The sequence below is a fragment of the Camelus ferus genome, chromosome 13 (assembly GCF_009834535.1).
Source record: "Camelus ferus isolate YT-003-E chromosome 13, BCGSAC_Cfer_1.0, whole genome shotgun sequence".
In the NCBI taxonomy this organism is placed as follows: domain Eukaryota; kingdom Metazoa; phylum Chordata; class Mammalia; order Artiodactyla; family Camelidae; genus Camelus; species Camelus ferus.
In genome coordinates, this window is record NC_045708.1 from 31285145 (window position 1) to 31301253 (window position 16109).

Consider the following 16109-nt stretch of genomic DNA (forward strand, 5'->3'; position numbering starts at 1 on the left):
CTGGGGCTGCCGGGAGAGAGCTGGAGCCTGCAGGGGCAGGCTGGGGTAGAAGTCATTGGATGTGACTCAGAGATGGCAGGGAGGCAAAGGCTTGTCAAGTTAGCCCTGAGACACTGAAGTCCTGGCCTTGCTCCTCCGCCCTCTCCCTGGACACTAGGGCCTTCAGATGGGAGTTTGGAGGCAGAGGGAGGACCATGGGGCTAAGCTTTCAGGGACAACACATTCTGGGAGCATAACTGCCTTCCCTCCTGCTCAGACCCAACATGCTCAAACCTGTACCCTCACCTTCATCCCCCAGACCTGCTTGTCTTTCTGTGTTCTCTCTCCTGGTGAGTGGCTTCCCCACCCACCCAGCCACCCTTAGAAATCCGGGCCTCCTCCCAGCCTCCTCCCTCCCTCATACCCACATCTAATTCATCACTAAGTTCTGTTGCTTCTCCCTTCTGAATATCTTTGGAATGCGTCCACCTCTCTCCCCACTGCCCTCACCCAAGCCACTCAGCCCTTGCTGGAGCTTTTGCACACAACCACCTCCTGATGGCCTCCCTGCTTCTTGTCTCCCCTTATGGGCCATTCTCCGCGTGAAAGTAGGAGTCATGTTGCAAAATGAAAGCCTGATCGTATCGCCCCTCCCTCTCCTTCCTTGTTGCCCTCAGGATCAGCCTTGGGGTCTACACCCTTCTCCAGACCCTGCACCTGTATCTGCCACCACGTCCTTCACCTGCCCCATACCACTCCCCCGCCAAGCTGACCTCTCAGTTGCTCACGTGCTCCCAGGCTCCTCTGTTCCTTCTGTTTCCTCTGCTTGGAGCCCTCTGCCCCAGATCCTTCGGTTCCTACTTACCTGGAGCCATCACTTCCTCCAGGAACCTGGGTCGTGTGCTTCTCCTCTGGGCTCCTTTGTATTACATGATTGTAACTCTGCTTCAGGTCCGCATGTCCCATTGGACTGTGAGTCCCAAGGGGTCAGATCATTGCCCAGCTCAGACCCTGGAGTGTGTGGAGGGGTGGAATCAGGCCTGGACCCCCAGTAGAACTCTAGGGTTGGGAACAGTTTTTAGAGCAGAGTCCAAGAGCCTCCATGGTGATCCCTTAAGGGTCAGAGCCCAAAGATCAGGGTCTTGGGGGTAGGAAATAGGTGAGTTGGGCTCTGCTGCCAGGAGAGAGGGGCAGGAGAGGGGTGTGAGCTGGGGTCTGTGGTGATCTGGCCCAGGAGGTAGGGTCTGCCTGACATGCTGCAGGTGCTTTTGGGTCTGTTCCCCCGCCGTGGCCAAGCTTGGGCTGGGCCTGGGAGACTTCTAGCCAGGGTGAGCAGGCAGCGTGGACAGGGCTGCCACAGAAGGTAGGGCAGGCTCCCCAGAGAATTGACGACTGGTGCAGTGGAGCGCAGAGCGGACAAATGTGTTTCTATAGGCCTCTTAACGAGACAAATGAATGGGGGCCCTGGCCTCTGAGGGTAGCGCAGGGAAGTGGGGCGGAGAAGCAGCTGCTAAGAGTTAGCCCAGAAGCCCCAGCGTCAATACCAAGTCAGCTCCGACGGAGACCTGGGCACGCAGGGCTCAGTGGCTCCCCAGCCCCGGGCCTTGTGGCTTCTCAGGAGGGAGGCTTGTGGGGCCAGAGGTGGTCCTGAGCAGGAGGAGGTTTCTACTCATCTGCTGTGTCCATTCCAGGTGCTCGGTGGGAAGGCCCCATATAGGCCTGCCTTCAGAGCCCGCAGTGTGGGTTACCTACAGCAGCGTGCTGTGCTGGGGGTGGCACTGGCACAGAGGTAGTGACCTAAGCATCGTGGGAGTTGGGGTGGGAGGCTTCTTGGAAAGGGGGAGCCCTGCAGGGTGAGTGGGCATTTGCTAATGGGGGGTGCTGCCGAGTGAGATGAGACTGTGGGGGAAGAAGCAGGAGTGGGCCTAGGCTTCTCCCTGGAGCTCATGGGAGAGCCATGGTGAAGACCATCTCCCTTTGTCCCCGGACAGCCTGGGACAGAGGCCGGGATGCAGAACTAGGTGACCAGGTGTGAGTGGGGCCCTGGTGTGGCCCAGTTACTTGGAATCATAGGACCCTAAAGCAGGATGCCCAGTGGCCAGAAGGTGGTGGGTGGGGGCAAAGGCCTAAGTGGCTGGGGATACGTCTGTGGCATCTCAGCCCCCCACCCAGCCAGTGGTGCTGGAACGTGGCAGGGTGCCGCACACAGTTCTGCAATGCCCTCCCCCTCCCCCTTGGGGAGGCAGGACCTGGTGGCCCGTCTAGACTCTGCCCTTTGTGGAACTTCTGGCAGGTTGCTTTCTCTCTCAGGGCCTGTTTTCCTATTGCACAACGAGGATGATGACTCCTACCTGGAAAGGTTAACTGAGGTCGTGTGTTTAAGGCACCTAGCACTTAGTATGTGCTCCCCCAATCCCAGGCCATGACCCGGGGCTCTTGTGTGTCCCCCGGGAACCCAGAGTTGTCTCTGAGTGGGCTACCCACCCAGGGATACCAGGAGTGGTCACAGGAGCCAGCGTTAGTGAGTCCCAGGTTCATTAGGCGGTTCAGGGCCTGGGAAATCCACCTCTCTAGCACCTCCTTCCCCTGCCTCACCACCCCTAGTGCTGCGTGTTTGTGTACATGTATACGTGTACTCTGCAGTCATCTCCCTGTGGAGCAGCCTTAGGTAGCTCTGTTTGGCTGTCCCGAGGGCTGGACCCTGGGAGATGTTGGACCCCCACCCCCACCCCAGGATGGCCCACTTGTTTCCTTCCTTAGGCCACCCCCTCCCACTTTGCATGGACTCGGCAGCTTGAGAATGTTCAGGGCATGCCCCTGGGAGCTGCTGCCCAAAGGCCTGTGCAGCCCACCGCCTCTGTGTGGTGGGGCAGCCGAGGTGGAGCCACATTCTGGTAGGGCAGAAAGCCCCTCCAGGCAACTGGTCTCCAAAGTTCTGTTCACACCCTCAGTGAACACCAGCTCTGGACCAGTACTGGGCAGAGTGGTCAAGTTGCCTAATTTTGCCTGCCTGCCTGGGGACTTGACCAGTCACTGTGGCCCAAGGGCTGCAGTATACAGAGCAGGCTCCCACAGGCTTGGGAGTGGGGTGCATGAGACAGTCGGAGCATGTGCAAAGCGAGGGGGTACCCACAGGCCTGGGTTGGGGTGACACATCCACTGGGCCTGAGCTGTGTCCTACACAGTTCTTGGCCCATGGCAGGTGCTCGTTTTTTGAAAGAGTCAAGAAAGGTGAGCCTGGAGAGGTTAGCAGCAATATGGGGAAGGGAGCAGGGAGACAAACTTCAGCACAGTTTGTGCTCCCCAAGGTCCACCTGGTGAACAGAAGGGACGAGGGCTTGTCAGGGCTGCGGGGAAGTGCCCTCTCTCAGGGGTGGGTGGGCTGGGGGAAGCGAGGGTGAGGTCTGATGGAAGGGAGGGGACTGCCCCTCCCCCTACTTGGCTGCCACAGGCTTGGGCACTGCTAGTCTTGCCAGAGTCTAGTGGGTAGGTGGGTGGGCTGAGCGGGGCCCTGGCCCCTCTCCAGTCTCCCTGGAGTGGAGGGGTCCACCTCCCCGATAGCCCCAGGCCTTGGGCACCATCCAGCCTCCACTGTACTCAGGCCTTCCCCCTCTGCCGCCCTCTCTCTCTCATGACCTGTACCTGGCTCCCTCCCCAGCTTCTGGTTCTTTGTTTGGCGCGGAGGCCCCACCCCCAGGCCCACTCACCCAGCCTTTCTGGTTCAGCAGGTTCCAGCCTTTGGTTTCTGCAGCCAACACGTTGAGGCAGGAGCCAGGAGTGTTTCACCCGGGCTTCTCTCCCTGGCAGAGGGAACTCCCCCCATGTGTGAGGGGCGAGGTCTCCATCCTCTGCAGGCCTTCCCTTCTTGTCAGGTCACTCCTTCACTTGTTCCCCACCCCCGTGTGCCAGGAACAGGGTCGTCATTGGGACGGGGCAGGAAGCAAGGCAGGCGTGGTGTCTGCCCTGCCCAGGGTTATTGTTCCCTGTGGGGAAGCAGCTATGAATCAAATAGTCCTTCAAAATGTGGAAAAAGTAATAACCTCACATGTGTACATAACAACCGTGAGCAAAAGTAATAACCTCACACACAGAAGTAACAAACCATGAGCAGTGCTGTGAGAGAGGCTGAGGGAATCACCAGAGGGCCTAAAACCCAGAACTGAGCTAATGGAGGTGGGGGCAATGGCAGGAGTGCTAAGGAAGGTTTTCTGAGGAAGTGATGTTTAAACTGAGATCAGAAAGATGAATAGGAGTTAGTGGGTAAAAAAGTAGTCTAAGAGATTTGTGACAGCAGGAGCAGCTTATGCAAAGGCCCTGAGGCTGCAGGGAACATTGCTTATCCAAAGGATGGGAAGGCAGGGTTCTAGGGGCTATGGAGGGCTTGGATCGGACCTGGCAGGGCTCTGTCCACCATGACAAGAGTTTAAATTTAGTTTTGAGAGCCATGGGGGGCTTTTGGAGGGTTTTTACAGGAAAGAAGCTACCACTTCACTCTGGCTGCTGAATAGAGACTAGATGGGGGTGGGCAAGCTGGAGGCAGGGTTAGTGGAGTGTCCAGTCGAGGGAAAGTGATGTCTGGGCTACGGTGGTGGCAGTGCAGAAAGAGATGGGGTGCTGCTGCCAGGAGGCCTTCCGGTGTAGCGGAGAGGTGAGCAATGGGAGGAAAGGCAGGAGACTCTTCCCCTGCTGAGTGGGGGAGTCCCATCTGAGAAGACCTGACTGAAAAGACCAGCAAACAAGGACAGGCTCTGCAGAGAGCTGCAAACTGGGAGAGTCCGGAGCCTTCTTTAGAGGGTGGTGAGAGCAAGTGTGAGGCAAACTGAGGCTCCTCATGAGGCAAAATGATGTCCTCATGCCACTCTGGCCCCCAACAGGTTTGAGTGTTTCCCCCACCAAGGCTGCCCCTGGATGCTCTGGGTACCCCCAGGCACAGTCAGGTGGGTAACCAAGTTTCCCTTCTCTGGGGAGGCTCTAGGTGCTGTAGGATGTGCTTCGGATTTAGAACGCGTTCTCAAACCTGGCTCTACCCCCAGATCACTCTGAGATGTGTCTGTTATTTAACCTTCTGAGCCTCCATTTCCTGGTCTCTGATGCGGGGGTGATGAGGGTGATGGCCACCCGCCTGCAGGGCCCACCACGTGCCTAGCCTGTGTAGGCAGCCTGCAGAAGGTCATCACGCTTTGTCTGCGCAGACCCCTGTGTCACTAGCACCATACTGCAGGTGAGAAAACAAAGGCTCAGAGGTCGTGAGTGACTTTCTTAATAGTTACATAAAACCTCCAGAGCCCACTGGACCCTGGGGTGATGGGTAAGATGGGCCCCTCCCAACTGTCTGTACCTGCACCTGTCACTCCTGACCCTGCTGGTGCCCCAGATCCTCCCTTCCTCAGAGACTCTGCCCCATCTGCTGTCCCTCCTCTCTCCACTGGATCGGCACCTTCTCCCTCTGCTGGCTCCTTCCCATCAGCATTTAAACACTGTCTTTCACATCTTAGGGGAAAAAAACGCAAGAATATAAAAACTTCCCTCCAACCCTCATCCCTTCCAAGTGCCATCTTCTCTTTATCTTCCCCATCACAGCCAATATTCGTCAAATAGTCACTGTATTCCTCTCCCACGTATCTCCTTGACCTTCTTTGGTCTGACTTTGCCCCCCGCCACCCCACTGACTCTGCTCTGGACAAGGCCCCCAACAATGCCATATGAACTGTTTTTTGCCAGGTGTTTAGGAGTCACACAGGGTTGAATTCACGTCTTGGATGTGCCGCTCATTGGCTGTGTGACCTTGAGCTAGTGACGACCTCTCTGAGCCTGTAAACGGGATAACAACAATGAAGGACTAAATGAGATAAAGTTCCTGGTGCAGAGCGGGATTATCATCATTGCACAAACATGTTTCTGCGCCAGAGACCAGGCCAGGCCTGGGCTCATCGGCACCAAGCAGGTGGTTTGAAAGGTCACTTCTCACGCTATCAGCCTTCCTGGAGCTGTTCATTGGCCTGATTAATAGGAAATGGATCCACTGTCGGGATTAATGAGGCATTGCTATGTCTTAATGAAGGCCGAGTTTCCCAGGTCTTGTGACCCTGGGTGGTGGGTTTCACAGGGACAGGTGCTCCAGGTTGGCCCTGGTGCCTGTATGAGGGGGATGTGAGTGGGCATGGCAGTATAGTGTCTTAGCCCCCTTCTTTCTCCCCCTTCCCCACTTCCCTGTGGATACTTTGGGGAGACGTCTAGGCCTCAGAAAACAATAACCAAGTCACTGGGAGCAGGGTGGGGAGGGCAGATTTACAGGAAAGCATTCACCTGGGAAGACGTCCAGAGATACTTAGGAGGTAGAATGTCTAGGCCTTCTGGACTGATGGTGTGTGGGGGCGGGGAGATGGGAGGAGTCATGGTTTCTGGCTTGAGCCTTGGGGTAGTTAGAGGTACCATTACCTGGGTAGAGAGCAGTGAGGGAGGGACCCGTCTGGGGGAGATGCTGGGGCTATTCCCGGCAGCTCTCAGCTTGCCTTTGTCCTAGAGCTTGGAATTGATGGGGGGATGGGAGACAGAAGAGTGTAGCAATTAAAGCGTGGACTCCAGACTCAGAGCACCTGGGTTCAGATCTTGGCTCTGCCACTAACCAGCTGTTGTTTTGGGCAAATCCCTTAACCTCTGTGTGCCTTGACTTTCTTCTCTGTAAGCAGAGGTAATTGTAGCACCCACCTCATGTGCTCACAGCTCCTTGAATAGTGCCTGGCACATAAGAAGCACCACATTTAGGCGTCACCCCCTTGTTTCCTCTATAAATCTTTTCTTTTTTGGTATATGTATATTTTTTTATTGAAGTATAGTCAGTTTATAATGTTGTGTCAAGTTCTGGTGTACAGCACAGTGCTTCATCATACATGAACATACATATATTCGTTTTCATCCTCTATAGATCTTTCTTGTCCCCTCCAAGACCCCCACTACTGCCCCTGATAGTATAGGGCCTGTCTACAGTGGTGGTGCCATGGTGACCTGGTGTCTCCATCTCTCCAGGCAAACCTGTCTTCATTAAGGTCCCTGAGGACCAGACTGGGCTGTCAGGAGGGGTGGCCTCCTTTGTGTGCCAAGCTGCAGGGGACCCCAAGCCACGCATCACGTGGATGAAGAAGGGGAAGAAAGTCAGCTCCCAGCGCTTTGAGGTACGTCCTCAGGTGGGAAGGGGCCAGCAGGGCTCAGAGTCTGCCAGTTCTGGGGTCTGATCTTACTTTACCTCCTTTGGTCTCCCTCCCTGGGGGCCATTTGGTGGCAAGAGGATGGCTGACCCTAAGAAGGCCCCTGTGTCCTTAACAGGCTGTGACCACGTGTCTGTTCTCCGGCAGGTAATCGAGTTTGACGATGGGGCGGGGTCCGTGCTTCGGATCCAGCCGTTGCGGGTGCAGCGAGATGAAGCCATCTATGAGTGCACAGCCACCAACAGCCTGGGAGAGATCAACACTAGTGCCAAGCTGTCAGTGCTCGAAGGTACGTGCTGGGAAGGGAGGGGCCACGGTGGGTGGGGAGACTGATGCGGGACAGAGCCAGCCAGCCAGCCCTGTCCCCACCGTAGGCTGGGAGGTGTTTGAGGGAGAGAACTGTCCTGGGGTCAGCAATGATCAGCGGTGGACAGGGATGGTTGCTGGATTTTTGGCTTGTATTGAAGCCGGCTGTGTCCCGGTGTCTTTGTATTCTGCTGAGCTGGGGCATTGCTCGGATGGTGTCTGGGGTCTGACTTGAGGTGTGGGGCTGCAGCTGCATATTCTTGGGGTGCTTGGCTTGTGGCAGTGGCTCTGATTTTCAGGTGGAACCTGGCTTCAGAGAGGTGTGTTCCCTGTTGCCCGTATGAGCAGGAGGCTGGGGTTCTGTATGTTGATTTTAGTGTATTCTCTCACTTGATGGCTCCTCCATTCATTCACAAACCCTCCCTAATAATGCCTTGTGTCCTGAGAAGTCTCTGACCTGGTCTGCCCTTGAGACTTGTCTCTAATACATCCCATGGGAGCTGCCCAGGGGGCCCAGGGTGTATGGGAAGAAGGGAGCTGTTGTCTATGCTAAGTCCTGAGGACAGGTGGGAGTTGGGGTGGGGACCTGGGCAGGAGAACAGCATCAGCTGTGCCAAGGCCCAGAGGCAGGAGAGAATGGAGCTTTCAGGGAACTCTGAGTGGTTCCATTTGGTTTTGAGGGGTGGGGGTGGCTGGAGGGCACAGAGACAAGCCAGGAAGAGTAATTCAACATAAGGCTGGAGGGCAGGCCACACAGGACCAGGCTGAGAAATAAACATTATCCTGGGGACATAGGAAGCCATGAATGGGGTGAGGAGTGACATGATCGCCCCCCAGCCACGAGGAGTCATGAGTCTGAATACATTGGCATGTATTTTCAACATATGGCATTGTTGCTTTTTAAAAAATTACAATAACAATACATGTTCACTGTTGAAAATTAGATAAGTGTAAAATAGCACATAGGAAAAAAATAAAAATCACCTGTGTATCTTATGTCTACCGTTAACATTTGGTTATTTCGTTTTAGTCCGTTTTCTGTGCATGCATTATATGTATAACAAAAACGGGATTACATTCTGCCCAATGATTTGTAGACTGCTTTTTTAAAAAACATAATCGTGAACGTCTTCTCACCATTAAATATGTCTCTGCATCATTATGTTTAATGGCTGTGGGTAAGTGTCACATGGAGGTACCCTAAATTATTTAGCCATTCCCTTATTGTTGGGCACATATGTTGTTCCCAGTTTTTGCTTTTATAAATAAGGTGCTATACGCTTCCTTTCAGATAAGTTGTGTTCACCTTCCTGATTATTTCCTTGTTCTAGATTTGTGGAGGTGGCATTGCTGGATCAAAGGGCACGTGCATTTTTAAGCCGTTTTCAGTATTTTCAGAAGATTGTGTCAGTTTACACTCCCACCAAATGGCATAAGAGGGCCTCTTTTCTGCACATCTTCACCAGTAGTGGGAATTATCATTAAGAAAAATCTTCGCCAAGTTAATAGGCAAAAAATGGCATCTCAATTTAATTTGCATTTCTTTGATTACAAGAGCAGTTGAACATCTTTTCCTATTGGCCATTTTTACATTGTGGCTTCATGTGTTCACACACACATCCATTCAGTAGCTCCTTTGCATCTGTGTGTCTCCTGCAAGGCGGGGCGGGGCCCTCCAGTATAGAGGGGCAGTGAAGGGAGGACACTGGTTAAGAGCAGGGGCCCTGGACCACTTATTCTCTCACTTTGGGACCTCGGGCAAGTAACCATGCCTCTGAGCCTTGTTTGCTCCATCTGTAAATAGGGATGTAATAGCTGTCACCCAGGCTGCTTTGGAAGATCGAATAGGATGTGGTTAAGCCCTTAGCTGGATTCCAGCATGGATGGTAGTTGCTGTTGAGCTGGGAACAGCACATCCTGAGGCCCAGACGAGTGAGCTGGCTTCCGTGCCACCTGGCATCATCCGGGTGGTGCAGCCCCCACCGCACACTCCCACAAAGTGGTTTTACTGTGGGGCAGGGGCCCAGAGGACAGGCCCTGGGCCAGGATCACTGTTGAGTGCTTTCAGGCTCCTCCCTGCCACCCCTGACCTGAGTTTCCTCACTCATGACCTGGGGACAAGGATTTCAGCCCTGTCCTCCCTCCTCTTGATATCTGCCCCAGCAGGAGCCATCTGCCCTGCCCTGGCATTTGGGAGGTGGCTCAAGGGCCAGACTGGCTCCCGCCCCAGAGGGCATCTCTCAGGCTCTCATATTAAGGGAAAGAGAGTCCCCCCCAAAGCCCCTCCGCCCCAGTTTTGGGCCTTGCTCTCTCCCCAGGTCCTCTGTGGGTGCTCTCTTTTCCCCACCACTGCCTTGGGCAGCTCTATCTTTTAAAAGGTTGAGGGAGATGAGGATGGTCTTGCAGGGCCTGAGGTGAGGGGGATACGGATTTGCAAGGGGTCTGTCCATCTGGAGGGGCCTTCTTGGATGAGGGTTTTTCCAGCAGGGGTCTGGGGTACGTTTGTGCTTCTGGATGTAGAGGGTGTCTGATGAGGCTGGGGAGAGTGGGACCCCTACCCATGCTCCCAACCCAGTTGGGGTGGAGCTGTGGGCTGAATGAGCCCCTCCTGCTCCTGAAACATGGCACCCGGAAGATGAAATGCTGACTTACCATGTTGCTCTGTGTAACCTTGACCGGCCCTGGGCTTGGCAGAAAGGAGTGGAATGGGAGGCCTGAAAAGTGCCGGGGGACAGGGCCAGAGGAAAGCAGCCCAGCCCCACCCTGCCAGGCCTCCCGTGCTGGTCAGGAAAGCTGGGTTTGTGTAGGAATGGGGTGAAAGGATGGTTTGACTCTATCTATTGGCTGGGGCCAAAAGAGAACCCGGGCCATTCCCTGGAGGAGGACTGGGGTGAGGATGAAGCTGTCTTGGGGGCTGGGAAGAAGAGTTGAGTCCCTTACCCGCATCACACAGTGCATGTAGCTCACCGCATGCTGGGCTCTTCAGGGAAGTGTCTGGGGGCTCCCTGGGTGACTTGGCTCCGGTAAGGGGTTGCTGCATCCCCAAAAGGGAGCCCAGGCCTGCAAGTCTGTCCCAAGCTCCCTGCCCTGCTTTGCTCTGTGCCAGGCCCTGCTCGCTCTTCTCACACCCAGCCCCGCTGCAGCCCCTGGGAGCACCCCACACCACTCCCATGTCATGGCCTTTGCACCCAGCTCCCTGGGTAGGACTGCCACTCCCGGTGAGTTCCGACTGCCTTGTGATGCCCAGCTGGCTGCCTCACCGCCCCCTATGCCCGGACTGGGTACAGGGTGGGGGTGCCTGGCACAGGCTGGCTGGGGGTGAGCCGCCCAGCGTTCCTGTCTGAGTGGTAATTGAAGCCATTAGCGCGCCAGCCTCTCCCTCGCCTGAGTAATGGCAGGAGAAGCTCTTCTCACAACGCACTCTTGAGGCTGAATCACTCCCCCTCCAACCCGCCCGCTGCCGACACTGAGACAGGGAATCTGACATTTTCCCTTGCGAGGGAGGGGGAGCGGAGGGGGAGGGGAGGCAAGCCTTGCTTCTTGGCCTTTCCCTCCAGGAGGAGGGGGGTAGGAGGGTCTTGGAGCTCAGTCTGGAGGTTATGGATCTGCCTGGGCCAGTGGGTTCCTTGTCCCTTGTCCCTTCTTTGTTACACAAGGGTCCTGGCAATACAGTGGTCAGGAAGGCCCCGGAGAGGGCCAGAAAGCAGAGATGTGGGCAGGGCACTGGTGGCTGGCGCAGGTTCTGGAAGGGCCAAGAAGGAGGAGGAGGAGGGAAAGGAGAGGAGGGAGGGAGGAGACGGAAGGGAGGAGGAAGAAGGCCAAGGAGCAGGGATGAGCTGTTTCTGACTTTGTCCTGAGGGCCTGACTCTGCGGGCTCCAAGTGCAAGAGGCAGCATTTGCCCTGTGGTCATGGGTACAGCGGAGTGCACCGTGTGTGGTGTGAGTGCCCTGCGTGCCGTCTGTAAGGCAGTATGTGCATGAGGTATGTGGTGTGGTGTTACAGCTTTACGGGCTGTGTGTGTCTTTCAGGTTGCAGGGGTGTGCGTCCAACTCTGTGTGTGCTCGTGTGTACGTGCATCAGGCAGTGTGTGTGTGGGGTGTGGTGTATACAGCAGGTGGTATAACTCATGCAGTGTGTACTTCAGACTGTGTTTATGTGAGGTGTGGCCTATACAGCAGGTAGTGTGCACCTTCTGGGCTGTGTGTACAGCTGGGTGGTGGAGGGAGGTGTACAGCAAGCAGTCTGGGCTGAGTGTGTGCAGCCAGTCTGGTGCTGTGGGAGGCCGGAGATGCTGTCTCTGGGCTCACTGTCTCTAGGACCCATAGGATCTCTGCTCAGAGCTGTTGGTCAGCCAGGACAGCTGGACAGAGGTGAACGTGGGACAGAGTGGCCAGGCTGAGGTGTTCTCAGTGCCTCTGAGAACCGCACCGCAGCAGCTCCTCTGCAGCCCCGCCCAAAGGGAGGGGGCGCCAGATAGGGATTCTGCCTGGCCCTTGGGACTCTGTCCTCTTCTTACCCTCTCACCACCAAGCCCAGGCTCCCTTTCCCCTGTTCCCACCTTGCCTTGGTGTCTGCTGACTGACTGGGACCAAACCACTTGGGACACTCAGGCCCAGGAATCCAGGTGCCCACATGGAGTGCCTGATCTTGCCTACTTTGTTCAGGATAGGCTTGGGGGTGGGGGGCAGCTGTCAGGCATGTGGGTAGTGGCTGGTATGGGGGGCAGTCAGTACTGGGCCTGGACCCTGGGTTCTACAGTACTTCTGACTCTGGCTGGCTTTGGGACCTGTGGGATGATGGCCCTCTTGAACCCCATCCACCCAGCCCCACACACAGTCCCTTTGGAAACAGCCCCAGGGACACAAGGGCTGATGAGCAGCCTATGACCCCGTCCTGCAATCTCCTGCGCTGGTTGGACCTGGAGCAGTGCCAGCACAGGAGCTTATGTTTTCAGGGTGGGTGGGTGTTTTCTCACCCTGCCCCACCACCCTCCCTGCCCTTGGCGGGGGAGTTTGGGTAAAGGGTACCCAGAGGCAGAGGATGACTCCCTAAGGGGCAGGATGAGCCTCTTTTCTGTTGCCTGCACACATGTCTGGGTAATAGGCACGTTTTGAGGAAGCTGGGCCTGTTACCTCCCTGATTTGCATCCACAGAAGACAGTAGAAAGGGCCTCAGCACCTAGAGCCCTGGCCAGCTTCTGCCCTCCCCTCACAGCTGAGGCATAATCTAAGTGCTTCTTGCCCAGTGACTATGGTGTCTGTCACCTGTCCTTCCACCCCACATCGTGACCATCATCACATTTGGGTCCATGCAGATATGTGGTTGCAGCCATTTCCTGGAGTGTTCTGGGCCCCGAGCATGAGGGTGGGAGAGGTCAGTAGATAGCCATTGCCAGGGGGTCATGAGGGTCAGACTTCGGATTTCTTAGTACCTGGGGTCCCCCATTTGTTTCTAGTTCTGATCTGCCTTCAAGGGTCCAAGTGGACTTCCTTCTGAGTGGGTCCTCCTGTAGGGTGGGCAGTATGCCTGCCTCTCCTATTAGCCACAGACACTGGACACCTCCCCTGTGCCCAGCCTGCTCCCCTGCCCCTGTAGTCACAGACGCTTACAAGGCCCCGCTGTGTTCATGCTCCCCTCCCCTCCCCCCTCCCCCGCAGCCTCAGGACCACAGTGGAGCCAGCAGCGCTGGAAACAGTTAGCCAAGTTGAAGGTTTTAAATGCCCCTGTGTGTGCGCATTCTCCATCCTTGGTGAGGTGCCCCCTCCCTCTGGTTACCAGGGGAAAGAGGATTTGAATCAGAGGAGTGAGATGATAAAATGTATGCTTCAGAAAGGTCCCTGGGGGTGCAGAGTTGGGTACAGGGAGACCAGTGAGATGTTGGGGCAGCACTACAACCCAGGTGTGAGCTGACAGTGGCCCAAGCCCAGGGAGTGGGTAGGGGAGGAAGGGAGACTTGGTTACAAGCAGTTCTGAAAGAGTGGTGGCCTGCCTGGCCAGCTATCTGGGGGACCGGGGAGGTGGGAGACTCAGGGTAGATGGCAGTGATGTTTTCTACCGTTCAGCCGTGGAAGGAGGACCTGGTTTGAGGGGCATGTTGATGAGTCCTGTTAGAAATCTGTTGTATCAGGTGTGTGCAGGCATCCGGCGGGGTGTCAAGGAGGCCTTGTTCATATTTGCCTGGCACTCCATGGGACATCTGAAGGTAGAGTTTTGAGAGCCAAGAAATGACAAATCTGGGAGCCAGAGCCAAGAGGGGAGGAAGAGGGCCCTAATGGAGCCCCAGAAGATGGAGCCAGAAGATGCCAGCTCTTCATGTTGAGAGAGGAGTTTGCATAGGAATCTGGTGAGGAGGTGCCTGGGAGGTAGGGATGAGTACAGGGAAGTCAAGAGCAAAGAGTACCTGAAGGAGCAGGGAGTGGTCAGCAGGGAGGGGTGCTGTTGAGAGGTGAGGCAAGATGACTGCTGAGACGTGCCCTTTGGACTTAGCTGCGTGGAGTCATGGTTGACCTTGGTGAACACCCTGGCAGGAAGCCATGGGGTGGCAGCTGGGCTGCAGGGACCTGAGGAGTGAGTGGGAGGCTCTCGGTGGTCTGGAATGATTGGGCCTGAACCTAGGGGGTGGGGGAGGGTAAAGGGATCAAAAGAACCTTCCTGGAGCAGGACTGAGGTGGGGAACCTCAAGAAGAGAGTCCCTTGTGGGTCAGGGCCTGGAAGCTGGAACGAGGGTAGGGATGGCCCGTGGATTCACTTGGGTGTGTGCGGCTGAGAGGCCTCAGCGACCAGGTTGAGTAGGGCTGTACGAGGCGCCGGGGAAGCCCTGAAGGTGGGGCCAGGAGGGGGAGGCCCGGCTGCTCGGCTGTTCTTGGCTAGCTGGCTGTTCTCGGCTAGCTGGCGCTGCCGCTGCCGACAGGCCCCAAACAGCTCAAATTCAAAAACAAAACAGGCTTTTAAGATGCCAAGTTTGATGAAATCTGAGTGCTGGAAGAGGTGGGAGTTTTCGCTCAGAAAAAGCTGAAAATCAAGACTGAAAGCTGCGAAGGGAGCCCAAGGCTCCTCAGGCTCCCCTTACTGCCTGGAAGCCTGGGGGCGGGGCAGGGCTCTCTGGGAGCGTGTGGGAGCCTGCAGGTCTGGGGAGCCCTTCCCACTTGTCCCTCACCTTGTTCAGGATGGAGCTGCCTCAGGGACAGGGCCTGAGGTGGCCTTATTTTCCTTAGAGTGCAGGAGGGCTGGGGAATCAGCAGCCCCCCGCTACCCTCGAGGACCTCTCATGCGTCTCTGCACGTCTGGGGTTCCCGGCTCTGTCCCTGCGTGCGTCTCCAGGGACACGTGTCTCAGCATGCGTGCATCTCTGCATGTCTCCACATGTGTGTTTCCGCATCTCTGCGTGCAGTGCCGCTGGATTTGCTTGCATGAGTCTGTCTCCACAGGTGCTTGTCACTGCAGGTGCCCTTCCACACGCACATGTAGGTTTCTATTTTTGCACCTGTCTCTTTTTCCATGTAGATCTGTGTGTCCCTGGTTGTGCATGTATCTAGGTGTCTGCATTCGGAGGCAAGAGTGAGGCCAGGCCCAACACTCACACACAGGGGAGGAAGGGGTCAGGCCTCCAGACGGTGCCACCCCAGGGAGCCTGTGTATGTGTGTGCTGCCTGTGTGTGCCTCCATGCACACAGAGACGCCAGGAAGCTGGGTAAACACGGGTGAGAAGTTCGTGCTGACAGACGGTGCTGCCTGCTCCGGGACCCCGCAAGGCATCTCCATCTGTCTGCTTCCCTGATGCAGCCCCCTCCCTCTAGCCCAGACTCTGCCTCAGGCGTCCCAGGCTGAGCTGGACAAAGAGACCTGTGTGTGCCGTGTAGGGGCCTCAGCAGCTCCTTCCCCCAGTCATTGCAGCAGCCTAGGCTGATCCCCTGTCCACCCCCACCCCAGCCTCATCCATCTGGCCTTAGCTCCAACCAGCCTCACCTTCCTGCTGTCTCCCCACCCTCCCACAGCCCTTACTCAGGCAGTTCCCCAGAAAGCTCTTCCTGCCTCTCAAGCTCAAGTGTTTCCTATTTTTGCATCTCCCTCCTCCTCCAGGAAGCCACCAAGATAGCAGGTGAGCTGTGGATTTGAGATGATCCAGCTCTACTGTTGCTGTGGGACCTCAGCCAAGCTCTTGCCTTAGGCTTTCAACACTGACCTCCCCATTCCACCAGCTACCCGCCTCCCCCACCCCCCCAACAACCTGTCATCTTCCTTGGCCCAGTGGCGATAGCAGGGAAGGAGGAGTCAGGTCTCCCACTGCAGTAGCATCTAAAGACCAGCGCAGTTCAGTGCAGGAACCATTCATGCACATTGTGTGTACTGCCTGCAGGTATAGATCTGTGCGGGCAGACCCGCAGAATGTGTGCGCCCTACACGTGCATGCAGGCAGAATTCACAAACAGCTGTATGGACTCAGGCTGCCTAGTACCTGTGAGGCCCCCTAAAGTCCCCCTGGGTTTCTTTCCATCGCCGGGACCCTTATATCGAAGGATGGATGGACCTGAGAGACACAAACACTGCGAAAGCTGGGCACTGAGTTTGAGAGGCAGGTGTAGAGACCTCCCCTCGCTGTGCACAAATAGAGGCCCCCC

General features: G+C 56.1%; 1 protein-coding gene across 15 annotated transcripts in view; it reads left to right on the plus strand.

Moving 5' to 3' along the window:
• PTPRF (protein tyrosine phosphatase receptor type F) overlaps window positions 1-16109 on the plus strand; it is a 143362-nt gene that overhangs the window by 74687 nt on the left and 52566 nt on the right. For 14 of the 15 annotated variants that reach the window (XM_032494040.1, XM_032494039.1, XM_032494044.1 and 11 more), the window contains 2 exons: window positions 7006-7151; window positions 7332-7473. In XM_032494040.1, the coding sequence (XP_032349931.1) occupies window positions 7006-7151; window positions 7332-7473 (288 nt within the window). Of the gene's footprint in view, window positions 1-7005; window positions 7152-7331; window positions 7474-11447; window positions 11473-16109 lie in introns of those variants that run through there. The other variant, XM_032494053.1, reaches the window with a different exon arrangement.